Source organism: Piliocolobus tephrosceles, chromosome 6 (assembly GCF_002776525.5).
Source record: "Piliocolobus tephrosceles isolate RC106 chromosome 6, ASM277652v3, whole genome shotgun sequence".
In the NCBI taxonomy this organism is placed as follows: domain Eukaryota; kingdom Metazoa; phylum Chordata; class Mammalia; order Primates; family Cercopithecidae; genus Piliocolobus; species Piliocolobus tephrosceles.
The window spans coordinates 27661110-27683995 of NC_045439.1; the positions used below are offsets into that span (position 1 = coordinate 27661110).

A 22886-nucleotide genomic window follows, 5' to 3' on the forward strand; every position below is an offset into this window, starting at 1 on the left:
CAAATCAAGCAAGGTTAGGGTTATTCACGAGGCCTAACTGGCTTTGCTCTGCTCAGGGATTTCTCAGGCCCAGTTTCCATTTAAATGTACTCTAATACCTACTAATTTTCAAAATATAAACTGTGCCTAAAACTAATACGATCCTAATTTGGTGTCCATGAGAAATTAGTTCCAGGACCCTTGAGAATACCAAAATTTGTAGATGCTTAAGTTCCTTATATAAAATGGTGTCCTGTAGTATGTGCATATAAACTGTGTACATCCTCCTAGACTCTAAATCATCTCTAAATTACTTATAATATTTGACACAATGTACATGCTATGCAAATGGCTGTTATATGTATTTCATTTGTATTATTTTCTATTGTTAGTTATTTTTTATTGTTTTTGAAAATTATTTTCAATTTTTTTGTTGGTTGAATCTGCAGATGCAGAACCAGCAGTTATAAAGGACCAACTGTACTGCCTGACTTTGTCACCTTGTATATCTGACTACAGCAATTAGACACATAAAATGGATTGGCATACATAAAGAAATCTTTGAAAGGTAGAAGGAAAACAGAAACAGTATTTTTACTCAAAATTACAGTCCCTGAAATATCAGCCTTTTAAAAGGGAGCAGAAACACAGCTTGCAAGTCTCCAAGCAAGTGGTCAGATGAAGGAGGGCAAATCAAAAAAAAAAAAAAAATGTCACCATGTGATCTTTTCGCACATACCAGCTCCCCTTCTGTCTTCCTCCATGAGTGGAAGCAGCGTGAAGCCCTCGCCAAATGCAGCTGCCCAATCTTGAACCTTTCACCCACCAGAATCAAGAATCAAATAAACCTCTTATCTTTATAAATTACCTAGCCCCAAGTATTCTATTATAGCAACACCAAATGGACTAGGACATAACTTATGAGGGCTTGTGCTTTTAACTTAAATTCTTTTTCTTCTCCTCTTTTGCTGTTTCCTCTGCTTCTCCCTTTGACGAGACAAAGTATACTCTCTTTTGGAAACCACTTATTTGTAATTTAATGCCTCTAGTTCACATCACATTTACTTTTTAATTTGGTGCTAGATCCCATTCCCTTTATTCTTTCTAAATTTCATATGAAATTTACAGTTGAGGAAACTAGGAGTTGAAGTAACTTGTCAAAGACATGTAGCTCATTTTTGGCATAGACAAGAGTCGAACCCAGGCTATTTGGCTCCAGTGCCCTCCTTGCTCTTTGTAATTGCACTAAATGCCTGTCTGTGCTGAGATCTCAATACAGATCAATAATAATATTGGAGATAAACCACACAAAATTACTATAATGTATTGCTATTTTTCTACAATACCCCTGTTTATTAAAACAAGGTTAACATATGAAATGCTGCTACAGCAGATTGCTATTAAAAGATTTCTGGTATAAGTGGTCAACAAAGTCATGAATGACAATGATCCCTAAGTGTATTTGAAGATGTAAATGGATGGAAGGAAAAGATCTATGGGAAATAAATATCTGACAGCAACATTTCTAAGAGCTATCTTAAGAAAATAAAAATACAGTTTGATAATATGATGCATGTTGCAAGAGTGAGAAGAAGCAAACACATATATTGCTGGTAGAAATATAACTTTATAAAACCTCTTTGGAGTACAATTTGGTAATACATATCAATATTTGTAATCCACTTGTCTTTTGACTCAGCAATTCTACTTTTAGGAATTTATCCAATAGACCTTCTTATACATGTATGCATTAACTAATGAACAAAAGTATATACTTCTTACATTTTTAATAGGAAAAAGTTGAGAAAAATTTAAATATAGGGTGCTGATTTACTAAAATATAGTATTCCCCTAAAATGAAATGTTATGTGGCATTAGAAGGAATAAAACAAACCTGTATATTCTTACATGGAATAGTCTCTAAGACATTTTAAGTGGAAAAATAAGTAAGATGTGGAAAAATATGTTGGTATTTGTGCCAAGAAGGATGAGGAACAGAAAGACAAGGAGAAGAAAGAGGAGAAGAATGTGGACATAATTATATGTTGTATAATCACTCATAGGCTATTCCTGAAAGAAGATACAAAAATCCCTGATAAATTTGGTTGCCTTTGGGAAAAGGAGTCTGAGGACTACGATGAGTGCGAAGAGGTTTTTACTATTTTGCCTTTTGTTCCATGTATAATCTTATTAACTATTTTAAAATAAAACCAATCTGAATTAATATTTATTAAGAAGTGTTTAATGTTATCTCTTTAGGAAGCATCCCACTATCATACTAAAATCTGGCTGTTATTGATACTATAAATATTCTTACACTTGAAGTGTTCTATGTGTTACAAGAAATATAAAACACACCAAAAGAAGCAAAAATATGCGTTATGAAGATAGAAACTCTCAAGTGTAATGCTTATAGCTTGCTTATAGGTTGACAGAGAATACTTTATTATACATAGGCTCTTATTTCTCTATCTTTGCTAAGATTCTAATAAGTGGCATCTCCAGGTAAACAGCTGACAGTAGCGATTACTTGACTTTTAAAATGGATACCAAAGAGGGTTCTACAGTTTCCTTTGAGAATGGCTTTTAATAGTGAAGAAGTCAGCCCTCCTTACTGGTCTGAGGCAAGAGTTTCTGAGGTAAAGGAACAAGCTAAACAATTCAGCTCTGAGATTCTCAGATAAACCATTCCTAAAGATGAAATAACATATTCTGGTACCATGGAGAGGAAAGACAGAGTAAAAGAGAAGAAAACCATAAAGTCCAGTATAACAAACTGCAGCTCACTAAACTATGCCTAAATTAAGCAATAACCACCCACCTACTGTTGACTTTTCCAAAGCACTGGAAATGGAGTCTGCTTAGAAACTCAAGGCAGAGAAGCTAAGGGAAAAGGCGGAAAAAAAAAAAAAAAAGAAACAAATTATCCAAGCAAGTCCAAGAGGAGAAATACTCAAACACCAGTAGGACTGGGAGATAAAATTTTCAGATATCATATCCTTGTGATATTATTTTTATACATCTCTGAGATTACTGTGCACCTCTATGATGAATCAAAGATATCAGCATATATAGGGAATAGACAAGATCATCAAAGCTATTCTCTGACACAGATAACCTATTGTGGCACTTGAGTGTCTTAAGATCAATATATTTTTGTACAGCAGTCTATTTCCTTTCTCCTCTGTGTCTAAGAAGAAAAAATAAACCTTGTCACAGATAAATTAGTGAGTCTTCAGGTTCAAAGTAATTAGTGAGAGAGGCATTGTTACATACACCTAATCAGGCATATACACAAACTCACAATTCCCATGCCACATATACACTCCATTTTAAAAAGATAATGAAGATGGCCACGACACAGAAGAATTAGCGTTTGAGAGGAAAGAGAGATAGAAAAAGAAAGAAAAGTTGAAATTCATTACTATGTGTTTACTATATTCATTCAAGCTATACATATATTTAATTATTATTAGTTCTCTATATTCATTCATACCACACATGGCTTGAAAGAGATAGAATAAATTGGTGACTAGGAAAGCACAGGGCAGAGGCACAATCAGACAAGGTCAAAGACAAAAAGTCATTTTCCACACTTTCACTTGTGCACTCATGACACCAATGAGAAGTTCATACCTGTTTTCAGAACTGCATGTCTCTTAGGTTACTGCCAGCCTTATGGAACTAGAGCCATAGGAACGGGTCATTTCCTCCAGAAATTCCCCAGAAAACAGCCCTGGTTCTTTCTGTTTTTGTTTTTGTTTTTTTGAGATGGAGTCTCGCTCGGTCACCAGGCTGGAGTGCAGTGGTGCAATCTCGGCACACTGCAACCTCTGCCTCCCTGGTTCAAGCGATTCTCCTGCCTCAGCCTTCTGAGTAGCTGGGACTACAGGTGTGCACCATCACACCCGGCTAGTTTTCATATTTTTAATAGAGACAGGGTTTCACCATGTTGGCCAGGACGGTCTCGATCTCTTGACCTCATAATCCACCTGCCTCGGCCTCCCAAAGTGCTGGGATTACAGGTGTGAGACCCCATACCCAGCCAGCCCTGTTTTCTTTAGTAGTGTTCCAGGTCACCCTGGAGTTCAGTTCACCATGATGGCTGCCAACTCTGTTGTTCTTTTGCAATTTAAAAATAAATTCTAAGCTAAAACTATATTTATTAAGTGTTTTTAAATACATTCCTGCCAGATGAATAAAATTCAGCAATGAACTTGATATATCCAAAGACCTTGATGTGCACATTTTCTAATATATGTTTATTGATAGTAACTAGAGAGGAATTTATGGTGTGGTATTCTTGGAGGATTTGGAAAGCAGGGGTAGTAGGATTTATAATGAATAATAATGAATATATCATAGATATGAGGAAAGACAAAGTATTAAAAAAAGAGAAGTTAAGAAAGGGAGAAAGAACAGCTGATTAGAAAATTGTTTTTGCTTCTTGGTAGGAAATATTTGGCATGGAACTGGGACATAGTCTCTGACAAAAGGGCCAGGAAGTGAAGTCAAAAGGAAAAGGCTAGAAGAAAACTGCTTTTTTTTTCCTCACGATCACCATTCTCTCTCGTGGCCCATTGTTTTCTCTTGATACTGGAAGATCATCCTTCTTTTTCATGCTCTTGTCTCCATTAAAGAGTATCACAGAGTGCCTTGGAAATAGCCATTTCCCAGAACAAACAACATTTTATGGCAGATGAACAGGAAAAAAAAATAGCCGATGTCATTCAGCATTTTACCCAAGTGACTTTTCGGAGGACAGGCATTCTAAAAAAGAATGACTGGAAAAGTTCACAAACTTATAATCCACCTTGATTCAAATTTAATTCAATATTTCCCTTCAAGGGGAAAAAAAGAAGTTTGTTTTGAAAATTAAGCAAGGTACCCTATGACTTCTATTGAAATAACAGCAAGAGGTAAGGCTGAGGGAAAGCCTCCTCCCTCTCAAACCCAGGGCGCAAATACTCTCACGATTGAAAATCACATAAGAGTAAGGACCTGCACACCTATCACAGAGACAACTTGAGATCCTGTAACAGGTCAAGCTATGAAATCTGGCATGGAGTCAGTAAGACGAAGGGCTTAGAAGTTTGAATCATGTATACCCTTTCTCTCCAAACTTAATTGCATAGTCTTCTCAAACTTTTCCACTCAAATGCCAATAATACCAGGGATGAAATGGAGAAGATATACACACAAAAAATGAAATGTCTTTGAATTCTTATGTTTTTTTCCTTAAAGATTTATGCTTATTTGTATTCTTCTGCATAATATATCAGTTTGGTTTCAATTTAAACTTTTACTCCGTATTAACAATTAAAATTAGCTTCAGAAAAAAATGTACTATATTTACTTTGTGACTCTACCTAACCCTAGATACATGGTTACATTGTTTAGTTCTAAAGGTGTTAGATTAGTTTAAAAGACCCACGTGCATTTGTTTTTTCTAGTCAAACACTGTTCAACCAGTGAGCACTGTATTATTTCTCTGATATTAAATTTCCAACAAAATTAATGTTCTTAGTACGTTAAAGGTTTATTGTGAAAATCTCAAAAATAATTTCCAAAATCTAGTCTTGATTGTTTATGTAAGTATTGAATTGAAATCAGGTATATTCTTTCTATACTTTGTGATCAAAGCTGGGAATATAACTTTGCTGATATATTTTCCTCTCAATGCTGTTTTTGGTGGATGTAAATAGAAAATATTTTATCAGATTAAGAAAACCCGCTGTCGTCTGTGTCACTGTCTTTCCAACAGAGATAATCCTGGAAGTTGTCTTATGATGACTTTCCGTGGCTGATCATGTGAAATATATGGGATTGACTTCCTGAGAAAGTGTGGATAGAGCATCAAAAGCAAATCCTGACATCCTGATTAAATAACTGCTTCAGTTCCCTGTTCTCCAAATAAGTCTCTGAAGCTAGAAGATGCTAGATGCAGCTTTGGATACAAGGCTTTCCACCTTCATGCTGAGTTCCCACCTTATTTGCTTCTGAAAACCAATGCAAAAGGAAAAGAGAAACTATTTCCATAGAAATGCTATTAAAAATGTTTAAAGAAGACACAAATGACTATATAGCAATTTATCTAATTCCATTGACATGAAATGTCCAAAAAAGGCACATTTATTGGAACAGAGCATACCAATAGTTACCTAGGATCATGAGTAGGAGCAGGGATTAGCTACAAATGAGCAGAAAGGAAATCTTGGGGATGATGGAAATGTTCTAAAATGTGGTCGTGGTGATGTTTGGACAACTTTATAAGTTTAATGATAGTCTTTGAACTGTAGGTTTATGATGGGTAAATGTAGTGGTATGAAAATTATATCTCAATAAAATTGCTTTAAAAAAACAAACAAACCAAAAAAACAGGAACAGAAAACTCCAGGCTTTGGAGAGAAAGGATGTTTCAATTAGGCTCTTAATGATCTAAATATCAGGCAAATTTCTGGCTAATTAGAAATATTTAAACACAGAAAATAGGGCATTGCTTAAAATAACTGTAAGAGATGCCAAGACAAGGAAAAGCACTCTATTTAGTAAGCAGTTGCTTCTGTCGTTATTTTAAAGTTCTTCTTTTTGTGTTAACTTAGATAGAACATTTGCCCCCCAAAAAGTAGAATTGGGCTGTATTAGTTTGTCACGCCTGTATCTTCCACCAAGAAAGAAGTTTAGCACCTATAAAAGACTCACTAGGATGGAATCAACAAGTAAACCAAATATAAAAGTTGGATTTCTCCTTTTTGTTCCTACAGAAAGACCCTATTGAGGAAAGAATTTAAAAAATGATGAGATACTATGGAGAATCACATATGCTAGATATTCAACTAATCCAGTGTTTCTTCTTCTGGGTGCACTAGCCAACTACATTTCCCAACTTCCTTTGCATGTAGGATGGAGTCATGTCTAGCAAACAAAATATAGATAGAAGTGATGTTTGTTACTTCCAGGCAAGGCAATAAAACCTACTGCACAACCACCCAAGGTCTCTCTCTGTCTCTCTTCCCTATGGATACAGCCAGAACTAAAGAACTCCAAGGTGGTGGACCCATCTCATGGAAGGATCCTAGATCTCTGAATTACCTCTTTGAAGAGAGCTATTTGGGAAAATGGCCCAATTAGCACTGGACTTGGACTGAACAAGAAATAAACCCTTCTTTTGTTGAGCCATTATAATGTTTGGATTGCTTGTTAAAGTAGTTAGTATTAATAAGCTTAATATAATATGCTATAGTACTCAAAGCATATTTCTTCTTTTTTTCCTTTCATCATCTAGGCCTATTCTTTCTCTTGTGCCTATTTTTCCTATTTATCTTCATATTCCCCTTCTATGTTGACTCAAGGTAATGTTTACTTCTAAGGAAGAGGAAGAAATACATGAGTAGTTTTTATCCTGTGCCTTGTTAGGATCCTTGTTTAAGAACTAGGGTATCTGAATGGCATAAGGTGAAAATAATACTGCAATTCTTCCTTTTGCAGAGACAGAGTGTGTCTCAAGTTTTTGGTTAAAGTGTTGCCTTGTCACCAATAGCAGTGATCTGCCCACCCTGCTAGAAGTACCCAACAGCGATAAATACCAGGAAAGAAATGTCAGAGTTGGCAGCCACCTGTGGGTCAAGAACCGTGCTTTTATTTTCTAAGTGTTTGGTAGTGGAGAAGTGCATACTGGTTGCCCTAAAGCTTTTTGTTCACTCTCAGAGTTACCTCCCCAAAACAGTAAATCATCATTTCAACTTGATTTTTCATTATTTCATTATTCATGTACCCTTGCCTTCTTTTCTTCATATAGAGCAAATGCAAGGAAAGAAGAGAGGACCCACCCTCACTTCAGAAACCACACCCCAAACCATACTCAGCCCTTTACCCTCACCCAGCCCCCCATTTTCTTAGCCCTAGATCCCCCCAACTCCATTGTTAAAAGAAAAAATAATTCAAATAAAAAACAGCTCATAAAACAGTAAACAAAATAGAGTCAGTTTGTTTTTTTTTTTTAGAACAAAATGGAACTTGAGGGAAAACTTACTGGAGTTACAGTTTATCCTGATACAGTCTAGATGGGGAAAAATAAATGAAAGATGAAATTGCATCCTTCAAGGTAACAGCTGCAGACATCCAAAAACAATCAGTCCACCCTTCCGGGGACAGACACACGTAAGAAATGTGGCCATTTTATATATATACAGTATGTACAAGTTTAAGGGTGGGTGTATATGTACAGTATATTAGTAAAGTTGGATACATATATATATACACACACACACATATATATATATACACATATGTATAGAGATATATACTGGTATACATATATATCCACAGTAGACACCAAGCATGTTTTCTTTTCTTTTTTTTTTTTTTTTTCAAAAAAAGCTATTCATTTATATAAAGGATTTCAAACCTGGACTTCGAAATATTAATTTTGTTAAACTTGGAAAATTAGGCAATAATTCCCCCACCAAATGCAGGTTATATTCAATTTTCCCCTATAATTTATTTTCTTAAAATTCATTTTTAAAGTTGCATTAACACAATTTTTGTATTAGTATTCCAAAGATACATCACCAGTCTGACTCACTGTATCATTTTAAAACTCTGCCCATGAAGTTTCTCAGTGAAGTATTTAACCCTTTCTCTTTATCTAAAAACAAACTCCCTCCACCCTCTCCTTAGGTTGGGCCCCAAATGCTATAGAAATTTGCATAGGCAGACTTGCCGTCTTCCTTAGAGGTAAGGAAAGGGTTAACACCACCTGGTCATTTCCTGTCATAAAATGGCCACTTGCAAACAGCTAACCGCACAAACACCCATCCCAGATTTTAGAGAGGTGGGGTCGGGTGTAGGGTCAAAGGAGTTGTATGACGTTATCACAATGAATTGGGTTCTCTGATTGCTAGTGATTCAAAGGCTCCCAGATCAACCCCCTCACGCAGCCCATCTCTGTCTTCCTGCCTGAATGCTCAGACTGAATCAAGTGCCCTCAGCATTCAGGGAGAAGGCAAGACAGGCACGTGTGGAGAAGGTCTCGGCACCTTTGACATCTTGAGTATTTCACTCTGTGATTCTGCATCTTGAGGAGAGAAAATTTTGGGGTTTTGGTTTCACTTTTTTAAATGGGAAAGGGAGGGAAGAGAAGAGTGACCAACTGGCCAGAGCTAGTAATCAGACAAGGCATTCTGTGCCAGAGATCAGCATATCTGTCATTGTATTAATCTCTGCTTGGGAGTCATGGACACACAACATAGAAGTCCTTGAGTAGAATCAGTGGGCAGTGATAGAGGACTGGGCAGAAAAGGTCAGAGAAAGGTCTCAGGTTAGTTGTTACCAAGCTGCCCAGTTCAGCCTAAGGTTGGTTTACCACGGTGGAAATTCCAATAAGGATTTGTTTACTGTTGTACCCTAAAAGGTAGAAGCAAAATGATTTTTTTTTTTTTAAAGGAAGAAAGGTAGAGGGGAAAATATAGTCACAAAGTACTCGTCTGCTTAAGGTTGACCCAATAGTTTTTAGAGGACTTGTGAAGGATGATGCCACCATTTGAATTCCCCAAAGTGAATCATTTTAAAGGAGCAAGAATAAAGGGGAGAATGAAGCTAAGTGAAATCTGAAGAGGAGTGATTTATAGCACCCAGTTATCCTGAGGAAGGAGGCAGAATGCTTATTTGTTCCCGAGAAGAACATCTCTTGAGAAAAATCTGGGTTTGGTTTCGTGCGGTTAGGTTTGTCATGTGTCGTCAACCGCAACAGAAAAGTGGGAGCAAACAGCCCTGGAGCAACCGGTACGATCACCAGACAGAGGAGGCCATGCCCCTGGTGAGGACTGGAAGGAGGGAGGGCAAGGAGGGAGGAACAGGTGATGGCTTCAGCTACTGACTGCACCTACCATCACCCAAAGATGGAGAAATGTCCCTTCCTGACATATTAAAGAGAGAGAGGAAACTGGTGTATGGGCATGCTTATGAGAGAGGAAGAGTGAGCCTAAAACAACAATCCTAAGGACTGTAAACAACAAGTGGGTTTTGTCTTCGGCTTCTGTGTAGCTGAGGATTTTATTATTAGATGAGAAGCTGGCCTACTGAGAGGTGTTGGCTTGGGCTCATCTTTCTGGGTCACCCAAATGATTTCATGTAAAGTGGATGGGGTCTTTAAACCAATGTGAGGGCTTGGCGCTTTCAAGACGGCAGAAGGTTTGTTTATTTCACATCAATATGTGAAGAATTACTTTGCTATTTTACCTGAAGAATAAGTGGTTTGAGAAGGAAAATCTATCCCAAAGCCTTCTTGATAGGCTCTGAGGGGGTGTTCTTGTTACTGAATGTGTATGTGTATGTGTATGTGTGTGTGTATATATATGTGTGTGTGTGTGTGTACATGTGTATATAGACACTCATACACATACACATTTATATATGTGGGTTTTTTTGTTTTAATAAAAACATGAGTCAAAGAACTGAGTTGGAAGGGCAATTTCCTTTAAATCTACGTTTGGTAGCAGCCAGACTTTTGCTTAAAAAAAGTCCACCTAAGTCTTGGCATATCTTTTGATGTGTGTGTGTTCGTATTTGCATGTTGCCTGTTTTAATTTTTTTTTAATTATGGTAAATGATAGAAAGCTTTTCTTTCTCTTTTTTTTTTGAGACAGAATCTCACTCTATTGCCCAGGCTGGAGTGCAATGGTGAGATCTCGGCTCACTGCAACCTTCACCTCCTGTGTTCAAGCGATTCTCCTGCCTCAGCCTCCCAAGTAGCTGGGATCACAGGCCTGCACCACCACGCCTGGGTAATTTTTGTATTTTAGTAGAGATGAGGTTTCACCATGTTGGCCAGGCTGGCCTCCTGACCTCATGATCTGCTGCCTCGGCCTCCCAAAGTGCTGGGATTACAGGCGTAGGTGCCTGTAATAACAGATTAAGGCGCCTGGCCAAGAAAGTTTTTCTCATTGTTGAGCTCTGGGTGGGGCATGGAAGAGGTAAATGTTTCTAAGAGCTGTATGTCTTCAATAATGTATATGGTAAACAGTAGTAGCAAGTCCACATTTCCAGAGAGGGAACATCTGGAGAATTCAAATGCAGTTAACCAAACTGCATGCCACTCCCTCAGAGTCTGCCATTGAAGAAGGGCTCCTGGCACTCTGCTAAGGATCTTTTAAAGGCTTTGTCCATATCAACTGTCTTTTCTCTACTGCAGCTCAATTCAAACTGGGCAATGAGGAAAATGGAGATTCTTTCTGTGTGTGTTTCAAAGGTGACCATCGTGAAAACAATTGGAAGCCATTAAGACTGACACATCATTGACCCATAGTGCTGATCTGTGGAGGGAACAAATAACCCAGGCTGATCTAGCAGTTTAGAGACATGGGTTCTAGTTCTAACTCTGCCTCCAACTTTTTATGTAAGCTTTGAAAAGTCATATATTTCTCTCTGTGCTACACATCTGTAAAAGTAAGCATAAAAACACTTGCTTGATTTATCTCACAAAATTATCATGAGATTATCATTAATCTCATAAGGTCATGAGATTAAAATAAGACAAGGTCTTTTAAATCTTTAAATATACTGTAATAATAAAATGTTATAGCTTATAATTCTGAAGGATCAAAATATGGTTGATCAGTAGTCAACCTCTCAACTTTTTAAAAGTTGTGCTGAGTTATAGGATATTTCTCCTACCCATTAGCACCACATATGGCTGCCTGCAGAAGACAAAGCCATTGGAAAACCATAGTCTCCTTGACATTTGGAAGATATGTTACGTCAGGGAAATATATACTAGGCTTTTACATCATGAGTGCATATGTGTGATCAATTTGAAATAAACTAAAATATTATTAGTGCAGTGCATGGGCTAGAAAAAAGACACAACTTGAATAGAGTGAAGGAGCACAGAGATCATCTGAAATTAGTTTTGGTGGAATGCATACAAAGGCAAACTCTACTTGAGTTATCATCTGACTTTAGTTTTGGTGGAACGCATGCAAAGGCAAACTCTACTTGAGTGATCATCTGACTTTAGTTTTAGTGGAATGCATGTGAAGGCAGACTTTACTTGGAGACATTTTCTTCTATAACTGAGAAAAAGGAAATATAAATTCATGACAAAGAAATGAAAGTATTTACAAAGGGGTATATTTTGGGGAGGGGACAGAAGGAAAACCTTTCAACAAGGCATAGATAGGAAGAGCTGCATCTACACAAGCGTAAGAGTTTAAGTTCAGCTTTCCATGTCAGGTTGGAAAGAAAGTTAAATAAATTCAAACCAGTTATTATGATAAACCATATCCTCTGGGGTAGAAAAATTAACTATGGCTTCTGGACAAGCACAATGCTCTCTACAGAGGGGCTACTTCTCTTTTGCCCGAGACGGTTCAACTCAGCAGGAGCTAGATTGAAATTGCAACAACAACAACAACAACAAAAGCAAAGTCTATTGGAAAAGCACATCTCCCAGATTTTGGCTAGAGTTTAAAATACAAAAATAATGCTTCTAGGAATGCATATGGGATCTATGACTAACTCAAGGTGTATGTGTGTGTGTGAGAGAGGATGAGAATCTGTACACTTATTTCCTTATTTCTCATACCCTTTTATTTCTACCCCCATTGACCCCAGTTTTTCCTTCTAAGATGTGAGAGCTGTCAAAGTTGACACTCTAATCTCAACTAAACAACATCTAATGGGGAAAAAATGTCTGTTGAATGACACAGTGTGCACTCCCTCAGGATCCCGTGGGGCTGAATCATTCTCATATGTTTGTCTCTCTCTGACTTTGAAATAGATCCAAAGATAAAAATTGTCTTCATCATCTTTTTCAGTGAGCTAGTTAGAGGTTGGTATTTGGTTCTGTTTTTTTTTTTTATTTCTTCTGTTGTTTTTTCTGAGAAGGAGATAATCAGCTGCTGGCTGTTGGTTTTAGGTAACACACTCTTACATTGATTTAAGGTGGGGAGGATGTTGCAGGGATGGAAGGTAGTAGGGTCAGGGGTATGCCAGTCTCTGTAGGCTGCTCAGTACACTCTGTTCTCAAGGCTGTTTGCTATGCGGGCCGCAGGCTTTGGGCCTTTGAAGGGTTGAATACCATCTTTTGATTTACCATGGCTGATGGCAGGGAGGATTAGAAACTCAGAAACACACGCACACAAAAAGATCCAGCAAAAGAAAAAAAATATAACCTAAAATGACCAAACACACACATACACAAACAAAAGAAAAACCAAGAGACACACTGACAACAGAAGTCAAATGAAGTTGGACAAGAAAAAGGGCACAGTATTGTAAACACTGCAAACTAGAAGAAAAAAAAGACATAACTAAAGAAGTCACTGCTCAAAACAGTCCTTTGTGTCCCAGAGATTTTAGGTTTATGGTGTAGGCATTTTCCAAGTATGTCCAGTTGACCTGACAGTAGATAAAGATTGGAATGGATTCAAAAACCCCACCTTCCCACCAGGACATCTAGGCCTACATATGATCTCACATCTGGTACGTGTGTTCATTTTTTCTCCATGGCTCTGACAAACCATTTCACTGAAATCTTTATAAGGTATCGCTATATTCAAACATATTCTACATACCCAAATAAATTCACTAGCTTAGAAAGTTTGGACCCAGCTATCTCACTAATCTTATCAATGCTGGGTATTGACTTTCTGCCGATTAGAAACAGTAGAAATGGAGAGGTTTTTTTTTCTTGCCAAAAACCAAGAGGACCCCAATCTCTATAGAATATCAATTAGAATTCAGTAAAGGTCAATAGCAGAAGAGAATATGAGGCCATAAAAAGGAAAATTTCCAAAGATTCTGTTATAGGTAATTACAACGAAAGAGAAAATCCTATTCCGATAAAGCTACAACTTTGAAGTCACGATTTTTCAACTCTGAGGTAAAATAGATATGTGTTATATGAGGAGAAGAGAGTTATTAGTGAGTGACAGTATGAGGTAACAATCTTTGCACAAGGGGATGCTGAGTGATGGTTAATAATCTCAAGAAGAAAAATTGGTATAGGTATCAGGAGCCACATTTTCCTTCCACGTGTCACAGACTCTCAACTTAGGGCATTATTTTCCAAGGGAATAACAATCTATTTGTCCTCCCTCTAGGAGAAAGTCAAAGGAGATATCAGTGTCATCAAGGCCACCAGAATTCTCCATTTGCATAGTAACTGTGGAGCTAGACACAATGTACTTCTCACCTTACCCACGTAGTTTAATTTCCTACAACCCCACCGTCCACATTTTGCCTCCACTTCCTGCCCTGTCCCTGTCCTGAGCTTTGACTGTTTTGAGTGGTGACGGAGGAGTTGGACTTATGGGAATATGATTGATCAAAAGATGGACCAAAGTAGCGTGTTTTACACAAAGCTAAACGATTCCAAAAAACCAAGAAAGGAAACTTAGAAAACAAATAATCTAGTAAAGAAATCACCACTGTCAGAAACCAGAAATTGACATCAAAACCTCATGCAGAAACAAGGAGGTATTTGTTGCTGTTGGGTTTATCCTTGGTCTATTAAACAAGAGGTGAGCAGCTAACTTTCAAGAAACAAACAAAGAATTCAATCAAACCAATGAAAATCAGAAAAGAAAGGGAAGACAAGCCCAAACAGAGTGGAGGAGGGTACTTCATACGATACCTAAGTTAACCATGAGCTTGACACGCCCCCCATCCAGCTCCAGACGCAGGGTGTCAGCAGAGTCCCTGGAGGTCGTAGCCACCAGCAGCCCATAAGCTCGCTGGGACATGAAGCGGAAGGACACATCCTCTGCCTCAGTATGCATGACCATGGGCATGATGATCTTCATGTACATGCTACCATCATAACTCAGGATGGATGCCTCTGCCAAAGAAGAATGGAGAAGATCATTAGGATGACAGGTGTTACAGTTGCCAAATACCCCTTTGCTTTCAGGCTAAGCAGAGTAGAGAGGGTGCCAGATTTGTAGACTAGTGACTTGTGTTTGATGAACCCTTGTTGTTGCCCCCTTTTTATCTATGTGACCCTGGGCAGATCACTTAAACTCTGAGGCTCTATTTCCTCATTTGTAAGGGGATTATGATGACACTGTTACCTGCCCTACCAGGTTCACAGACTTGTGAAGGATACCAAATTAAATAATGGATATGAAGGTATTTTGAAAAAGTGAACATGCCCCCACAATTGTTTGCAATTCTGTATGCTATAGATAAAACACAAGTACATAAAGCAAAACTTAGAATCCCTGTATTCCATGAAGAATAGGAGGAGAGCAGCAGTTTATAACCACCAGAGCAGACAAATCGATATTTACCAGAGAGCTTTTAAAGGAAGGAAAAAGTAACAGCATAGTCTGGCATCATAACATCCCCAGTGTCCAGCCATTGTAAGAGTTTGGTCCATTCAAAGAATATCTGATAGAAGCAGAGCTAGAACAATAACAGAAAGCTAATGACACCCTTGAAAAACTCATTTTATTTTATTCAAATAGGGAAAGAGGAAAACTCTATCATTATTATTATTATTATTTTTTGAGACAGAGTCTTACTCTGTTGACTAGGCTGGAGTGCAGCAGTGCTATCTTGGCTCACTGCAACCTCTGCCTCCCTGGTTCAAGCAATTCTCCTGCCTCAGCCTACTGAGTAGCTGGGATTACAGGCACATGCCACCATGCCCAGCTGATTTTTGGATATTTTGTAGAGATGGGGCTTTGCCATGTTGGTCAGGCTGGTCTTGAACCCCTGACCTCAAACAATCCACCTACCTTGGCCTCCCAAAGTGCTGGGATTACAGGCATGAGCCACTACGCCTGGCTGAAAACTCACTTTTATTTGATACCTTCCTCAGTCTAAGCACTTTGGTTAGGATCACCTCCAGACGTCCCCTAACAATATGTTACCTCAATTAATGCTATAGCGTGATTCTATTATTCCTACTTTCAGACAAGAAAACCAAGACTCTTAAAGAGGTACGTTATCCTAAAGTCACACAGCCTCCCTGGATTTGACTCAGTATATCTGATACCAAGTCCAGGGACTGTTATGAAATACTGTGATGTTCGACATGTGAATTTGTTTAAACATTCACTAGGCAAATCTTTTTAGAAAACACAGGAAGAGAATATCACTCATATTCCTAGGAAGCAAACTGGTCATTGGGTTCAGTATCACTGAGTAGGTCTTTATTAAATATTTGCTGTTGTCAAATATTTGCTACCTACATGCACTATGGAGAATACAACGGTGAAACAGACAAGGTTCCTGTTCCAAAGGCAGATATAGAATGAACAAGTAACTGTACTAGAACATACAAGTGGTTAAATGACACAGGGAATAAATACAAAGCAAGTAACATTCACAGGAGGGGAGCTGAAGGAGGAAGGCGATTAAGGTAGACGGGATAGAGTCTGTGCTGGTCTTGGTGGATGGGTAGGGCTTGTAATGAAAGAAGCAATGGCACCATTTTCAACAGGTAGAGCAGGTAGTATCTCTACAGACATAAAGGAAAGAAAGAAGGAGGATGCTCAGATTATGACAAACTATTCAATTTAACAGAAGCATCTGATGTGGTTTGGCTCTGTGTCCCCACCCAAATCTCATCTCAAATTGTAATTTTCATAATCCCCATGTGTCAAAGGAGGGGCCTAGTGGGAGATGATTGGATCATGGGGGTGGTTCCCCCATGTTGTTCTCATGAGTTCTCACAATATCTGATGGTATTGTAAGTGTTTGACAGTTCCTCCCTTCATGTGCTCTTTTCTCTCCTGCCGCCTTGTGAAAAAGATGCCAGCTTCCCTTTCCTTCACAATTGTAAGTTTCCTGAGGCTTCCCAAGCCTTGCAGAACTGTGAGTAAATTAAACTTCTTTCCTTCCTAAATTACCAGTCTCATGTATTTCTTTTCCGTTTTTTGAGATGGAGTCTTGCTCTGTCATCCAGGCTGGAGTGCAGTGGCACGATCCCGGCTCACTACAAGCTCTGCCTCCTGGGTTCATGCCATTCTCCTGCTTCAGCCTCCCAAGTAACTGGGACTACAGGTGCCCGCCACCATGCCCAGCTAATCTTTTTTTTTATTTTTAGTAGAGACAGGGTTTCACTGTGTTAGCCAGGATGGCCTCAATCTCATGACCTCTTGATCCACCCACCTTGGCCTCCCAAAGTGCTGGGATTAGAGGCGTGAGCCCATGCGCCCGGCCTCAAGTATTTCTTGACAGCAGTGTGAAAACAGGTTAATACAGCATCAGACATGTATTTTTAAAAATGGTTATTATGTAAGGTAGTTTGAGACCAGAATAAAATCAAAGGACTTGGGTATCTACTGGAAAGTAAGTAAATGGTTTTAGATTATGTGATACAATAATATATACTTCTGTGCTTACTGATTGCCAGGCAAAATTCTAGGTAATAGACATAACAGTGAACAAAAGAGAAAAACACCCCTACCCTCATATCTAGAAAGAATTGAAACAGGGAGAAACAAGAGTCAGGTAGACCACATGGAAGGGTCCCAAAATACTGTGTTATTATCATACCCTTACCCTGTTTAGATACCACACAAAAGATCCATGAAAAGTAATATAAATGTACCTATGATATGCCTGAAAATCAGCCATCTCCCAGGTAAAACTCATAACGTGCTAATAGCTGCAAATTACAATTTGCAAACTGTAAAGGGATTACAGATAAAAGTGTGACAATTGCAAACATCATTACAATAAGACATGTTATGAAGATCAAAGCAATCTAAATTTAACACATTATCCAGATGTGAAACAAAGCAAAACAAATCTTTTATCTCCTGGAAGGGCAGAATCAAAAGAAGATCAATAATGGTACCTAAAATTGAGCATTTACTATTTGCGTGGTGCTTTCTAGGACTTTATATGCATTAAGAAGTCATTTAATCTTCAAGAACACCATGAAGCACAATCACATTTTCTAGATATCAAGTAACATGTCTAATAAATGGCAGAGCTGGGAGTTGCATGCAGGCAGTCTGATTCCCCCAGCTGTATACTTAACAGTCCTACCAAATTGTCATAGAGCTATGCCTGGAGCACACCCATGTTTCCAAGCACCAAAGCGCATCCATAACACTTCATGATAGAAGTTCTTGTGTGTGTACGTGGACGCATATACAAACATGCCATTCACTAAAGTCATATATTATAAATATACAAAATTATATAAACATATATGTATTTCTAAACATATTGCTCTATATGAATATGCAGTGCTCTCTGTGTAATTGTGAGCACCATTAATCATTAGTATGCACCTACTTCTACATACAAACACACTCTTCTTTAAGAGATATTAGGATATGAAGTGAGCCATGAAATGGTTGCTTTGATGTATCCCACTGAAATACATTTCAAAATCAATGGCTGCTTTTTTCCTCTAGATATGTGTAGGGCCAGAACATACATATAAATTAATGCATCCTTATATCAATATTGGTAGCATCAGAGAATAAATATCAGGTGAGCATGTAGTTAAACAACTAATGATACAAAATAAAGTGTGTATCTCAATGTGTATCTTTGTGTGCATTTCTGTGAATGTGTTCTATAAGTAATATCTTTAAGAGGAGAATGATGAAGCAGTAAATATAATATTGAAGTCAATTGAAACAAAATGTTATATGGATTCATATTAATTTTTTAAAAAATTTTAAACACAAGGAGAGCCATGAATAGAATATTAATTTTAGGGAAAAAATGAGCCAAATAAGAGAGCGTTATTCAATCTTAAATCAATCAGATTATTGAGTACTGAGAGACCACATCATGGGATGCCCACCTAATGGCACTTAAATAGTTATTCTATCCTGTTCCTCTTTTTCTCTTTTATTATCTCCTTTGGTCTCAAGTGAATACTTCCAAGCATACTATTTTAATTCTTTTAATAATGTTAATTATGTTTTTGTGATACTTTCTTATTGGTTGCTCTAAGGCTTACAATATACATGTTAATTTACCAGAATCTACTTCATCTTTATACTAATTCAATTCCAGTAAGACATAGAACGTTTACTCATAGATATAGCTTTCTTCCCTTCCACTCTTTTTGTTCTCTTATTCGCGTGTCCATATATATTACAAACCAAACGATACATTGTCATAATTCCTTTATAAAAACTTATATCTTTATTTTTTTTGAGACAGAGTTTCACTCTTGTCATCCGGGCTGTAGTGCAGTGGCGTGATATCAGCTCACTGCAACCTCTGCCTTCCCGGTTCGAGATTCTCCTGCCTCAGCCTCCCGAGTAGCTGGGATTACAAGTGCCTGCTACCATGCCCAGTAAAATTTTGTATTTTTAGTAGAGACAGGGTTTCGTCATGCTGGCCAGGCTGGTCTCGAACTCCTGACCTCCAGGAGTTCGAGATCCACCCACCTCGGCCTCCCAAAGTGCTGGGATTACAGGCATGAGCCACTCTGCCCAGCCAACTTATGTCTCTTTTAAGAAGTTAAGAGAAAAAAAAAAGAGAGCTCAAATATATAGATTTTTTAAATAAAGCTTATTATTTATCATCTTTGACTCTCTTCATTTCTCCCTGTGTATTCTACTTACCACCTTCTGTCACTTCCTTTTTCCAATAGAGCTTCATTCATGTTTTATTGTCAAATATATTACAATTCTATATCTTATAGGCATAACAATACTATTTTATAGATACTGTTTATGTGATTGCTTTTAGAATTAGATAAGAAAAAATGTATAATTATACCATGTTTTGTCATTACCTGCCTAATTACCTTTATAGAGCCCTTTATTTTTTTTTAATGTAAATGCAAATTGCTATCTGCTGTCACTTTCTTTCAGCCTTTAGTTCTTTCAGCAGTTCTTGTACGGTAAGTGTGCTAGTAATGAATTTTCTGTTTTTGTTTATCTAGGACTGTGTGAATTTTACCTTCATTTTTGAAGCACAGTTTTGCTGGATATAGAATTCTTGACTGGAGACAGTTACTTTTCTTTCAGCCCTTTGAATGCCATCCCCACTGCCTTTGGCCTCCTTTGTTTCTGAAGAGATGTCAGCTCTGTTAATCTTACTGTGGTGCCCTTGTAAATGATGAGTCATTTTTTTTTCTCTTGCTGCTTTCCAGGTTTCCTCTTTATCTTTGGCTTTCAACATTTTTGTTGTAATGCGTCTAGATGTGGATCTTTTTGTGTTTATTTTATGCAGAATCCACTGAGCTTCTTGTCTGTGTAAATAAGTGTTTTTCATTAAAATTGAAAAGTTCTCTCCCGTAATTATTTTAATATTTTTTCAGTCCCTTTCTCTCTCTCCTGTTCTTTGGTTGTCCTACTAGACATTGGTTGGTACACTTAATGGTGCCCATATTTCTTCAAGGCTTCGTTCATTTATTTTCATTAATTTTTCTTTCCACCTAGATTTCAGAGGATGTATAGAAATGGCTGGATGTCTAGGCAGAGATGGGCTCCAGGGTCAGAGCCCTCATGGACAGCCTCTGCTAGGGCAGTGCTAAAGGGAAATGTGGGGTGTGAGTCCCCACACAGAGCTCCCACTGGGGCACTGCCTAGTGGAGCTGTGAGAGGAAGGCCACCATCCTCCAGACCCCAGAATGGTAAATCCACCGATAGCTTGCACTGTGCACCTAGAAAAGTCACACACACTCAAAACTAGCCCATGAAAGCAGCCAGGAGGGGAGTTGTACCCTGCAAAGCCACAGGGGTGGAGCTGCCCAAGGCCATGGGAACCCATCTCTTGCATTGGCATTATCTGGATGTGAGACATGGAGTCAAAGGAGATCATTTTGGAACTTTAAGGTTTAATGACGAAGTTACTGGATTTAGGACTTGAATGGAGCCTGTAGCCCCTTTGTTATGGCCAATTTCTCCCCTTTGGAATGGCTATATTTACCCAATGCCTGTACCCTGATGGTATTTAGGAAGTAACTAACTTGTTTTTGATTTTATAGGCTCATAGGCAGAAGAGACTTGCCTTGGCTCAGATGAGACTTTGGACTGTGGACTTTTGAGTTAATGCTGAAATAAATTAAGACTTTGGGGGACTGTTGGGAAAGCATGATTGGTTTTGAAATGTGAGGACATAAGATTTGGGAGGGGCCAGGGTGGAATGATATGGTTTAGCTGTGTTTCTACTCAAATCTCATCTTGAATTGTAGCTGTCATAATTCCTACATCTTGTGGAAGGGACCTGGTGGGAGATATTTGAATCATGGGGGCAGTTTCCCCCCTACTCTACTCATCACACTGAATAAGTCTCACAAGATCTGATGGCTTTATAAGAGGAAACCCCTTTTGCCTGGCTCTCATTTCCTCTCTTGTCTTCCATCATGTAAGAGGTGCCTTTCACCTTCCAACATGATTGTGAGGCATCCCAGTCACATGGAATTGTGAGTTCATTAAACCTCTTTTTCTTTATAAATCACCCAGTCTTGGGTATGTCTTTATCAGCAGTGTGAGAACAGACTAATACAATTATTCTATCTTATGCCAACTCTAATCTACCTTTGAGCTCCTCTAGTGAATTTTTCATTTAGGTTTTTGTGCTTTTCAACTCTAAAATTTCTATTGGAAGATAGATAAATAAATAGATATATACAATATATATTACAATTTTTATTATTTTATTATCTACTTAATAATTGTTCTCATTTTCCTTTAATTCTTTAAGCATAATTTCCTTTAGTTGTTTGAACATATTTATAATAGTTACTTGTATTCTTTGTCTTTTAAGTCCAATATATAAGCCTGCTCAAAGGCAGTTTCTATTGCCTGCATTTATTTCTGTGTATGGGTAACACTTCCTATTTATTTGCATTCTCATAATTTTTTGTTGAAAGCTGGACATTTTAGATAATTCATGGCAACAAGTCTAGACACTAACCCTGTTACCTCTAGGTTTATTTCTAATTGTTTGTTTATTCATATGTTCATTTATTTAGTGATTTGATAGAGACAATTCTGCGACTTGTATTTTCTCAGTAAACGACTCTGGTCTCCCCCCACAGAAAGGTTGCCCTATCTTTTGGTTTGCCTTCCTGTGAGTACTGTCCCTGTATCAATATAAGTAACTTATTGATCAAATATTGTACTTAAGCCCCCTTGGTCAGTTAGATTTTTTCCCTTTGTCTGTTGGACATGTGTGACTTAGAGACTGCTTTGAGGAAGTTTATGATCTTGCCTCATGTTCAGCCAAGGACTGTTAGCTTAGAAATTACCCTCCTCTCACTCTTGAGAAGTTTCAGCCTTCAGAATAAACACAGTCTTCCAGACCACCAAGAATGAATGACTTTAAGTTTGTTTTCCTAGGAACAGCACCTGGGTAAGATTAGCTTATTGTTCAGCCAGTATTGGTTGAGAGATGGTGTCTAAGCCTTCTGAACCAATAAGACTCTTCCTCCTGGATGATGCATCTGTGTCTGGCTTGAGAATGCTTTTAAATCTGCCCTGTGTCTTACTCTAATTACCTCTGAATGGTGTAGCCTTGCAAATATGTACAACTTTCCAGACCCTCAGGGATAAGTGTGATCCCCAGAGGGCTCTTCAGGGCTTTCTCATTCCCTGATTCTGTCTACTCAACTTCTGACTACCTTACCAGTTTGCTCTTTGCTACTGGTATCATAGAGTTGTCTGCTCTCTATAAGCTGCTTGCCATTGAGATCTCCATTGTTTAAGAAAACCCTTAGCCATGAACTTCTCTAACTTCTGTTTCAGATAGTCAGTGACTTCAGGCAGAGTGTAAACTCTTATTGTTACAGTCTGAATCTATCCCTGGGCAGAATTTCTGTGCCATTACAGCCCAGTTGGTTGTACAAATAGTGGCCCACTTCCACCCGGGTGATACTACCACTGTATAAGTGGGCAGCTGGGAAAGATGGTAGACTCAGGCCTTTTCAGCTTGCCCTTCCCAGCATGGAACCTCTGCCCTGTGAGCAAGGTGAG

General features: G+C 38.2%; 1 protein-coding gene across 4 annotated transcripts in view; it reads right to left on the reverse strand.

The window, feature by feature from the left end:
- NRXN3 (neurexin 3) overlaps nucleotides 1–22886 on the reverse strand; it is a 1617581-nt gene that overhangs the window by 1030472 nt on the left and 564223 nt on the right. For all 4 annotated transcript variants that reach the window (XM_023185044.1, XM_031935746.1, XM_023185024.1 and 1 more), the window contains 2 exons: nucleotides 14615–14818; nucleotides 8012–8038 (listed from right to left, as the gene is read on the reverse strand). In XM_023185044.1, the coding sequence (XP_023040812.1) occupies nucleotides 8012–8038; nucleotides 14615–14818 (231 nt within the window). The remainder of the gene's footprint in view (nucleotides 1–8011; nucleotides 8039–14614; nucleotides 14819–22886) is intronic.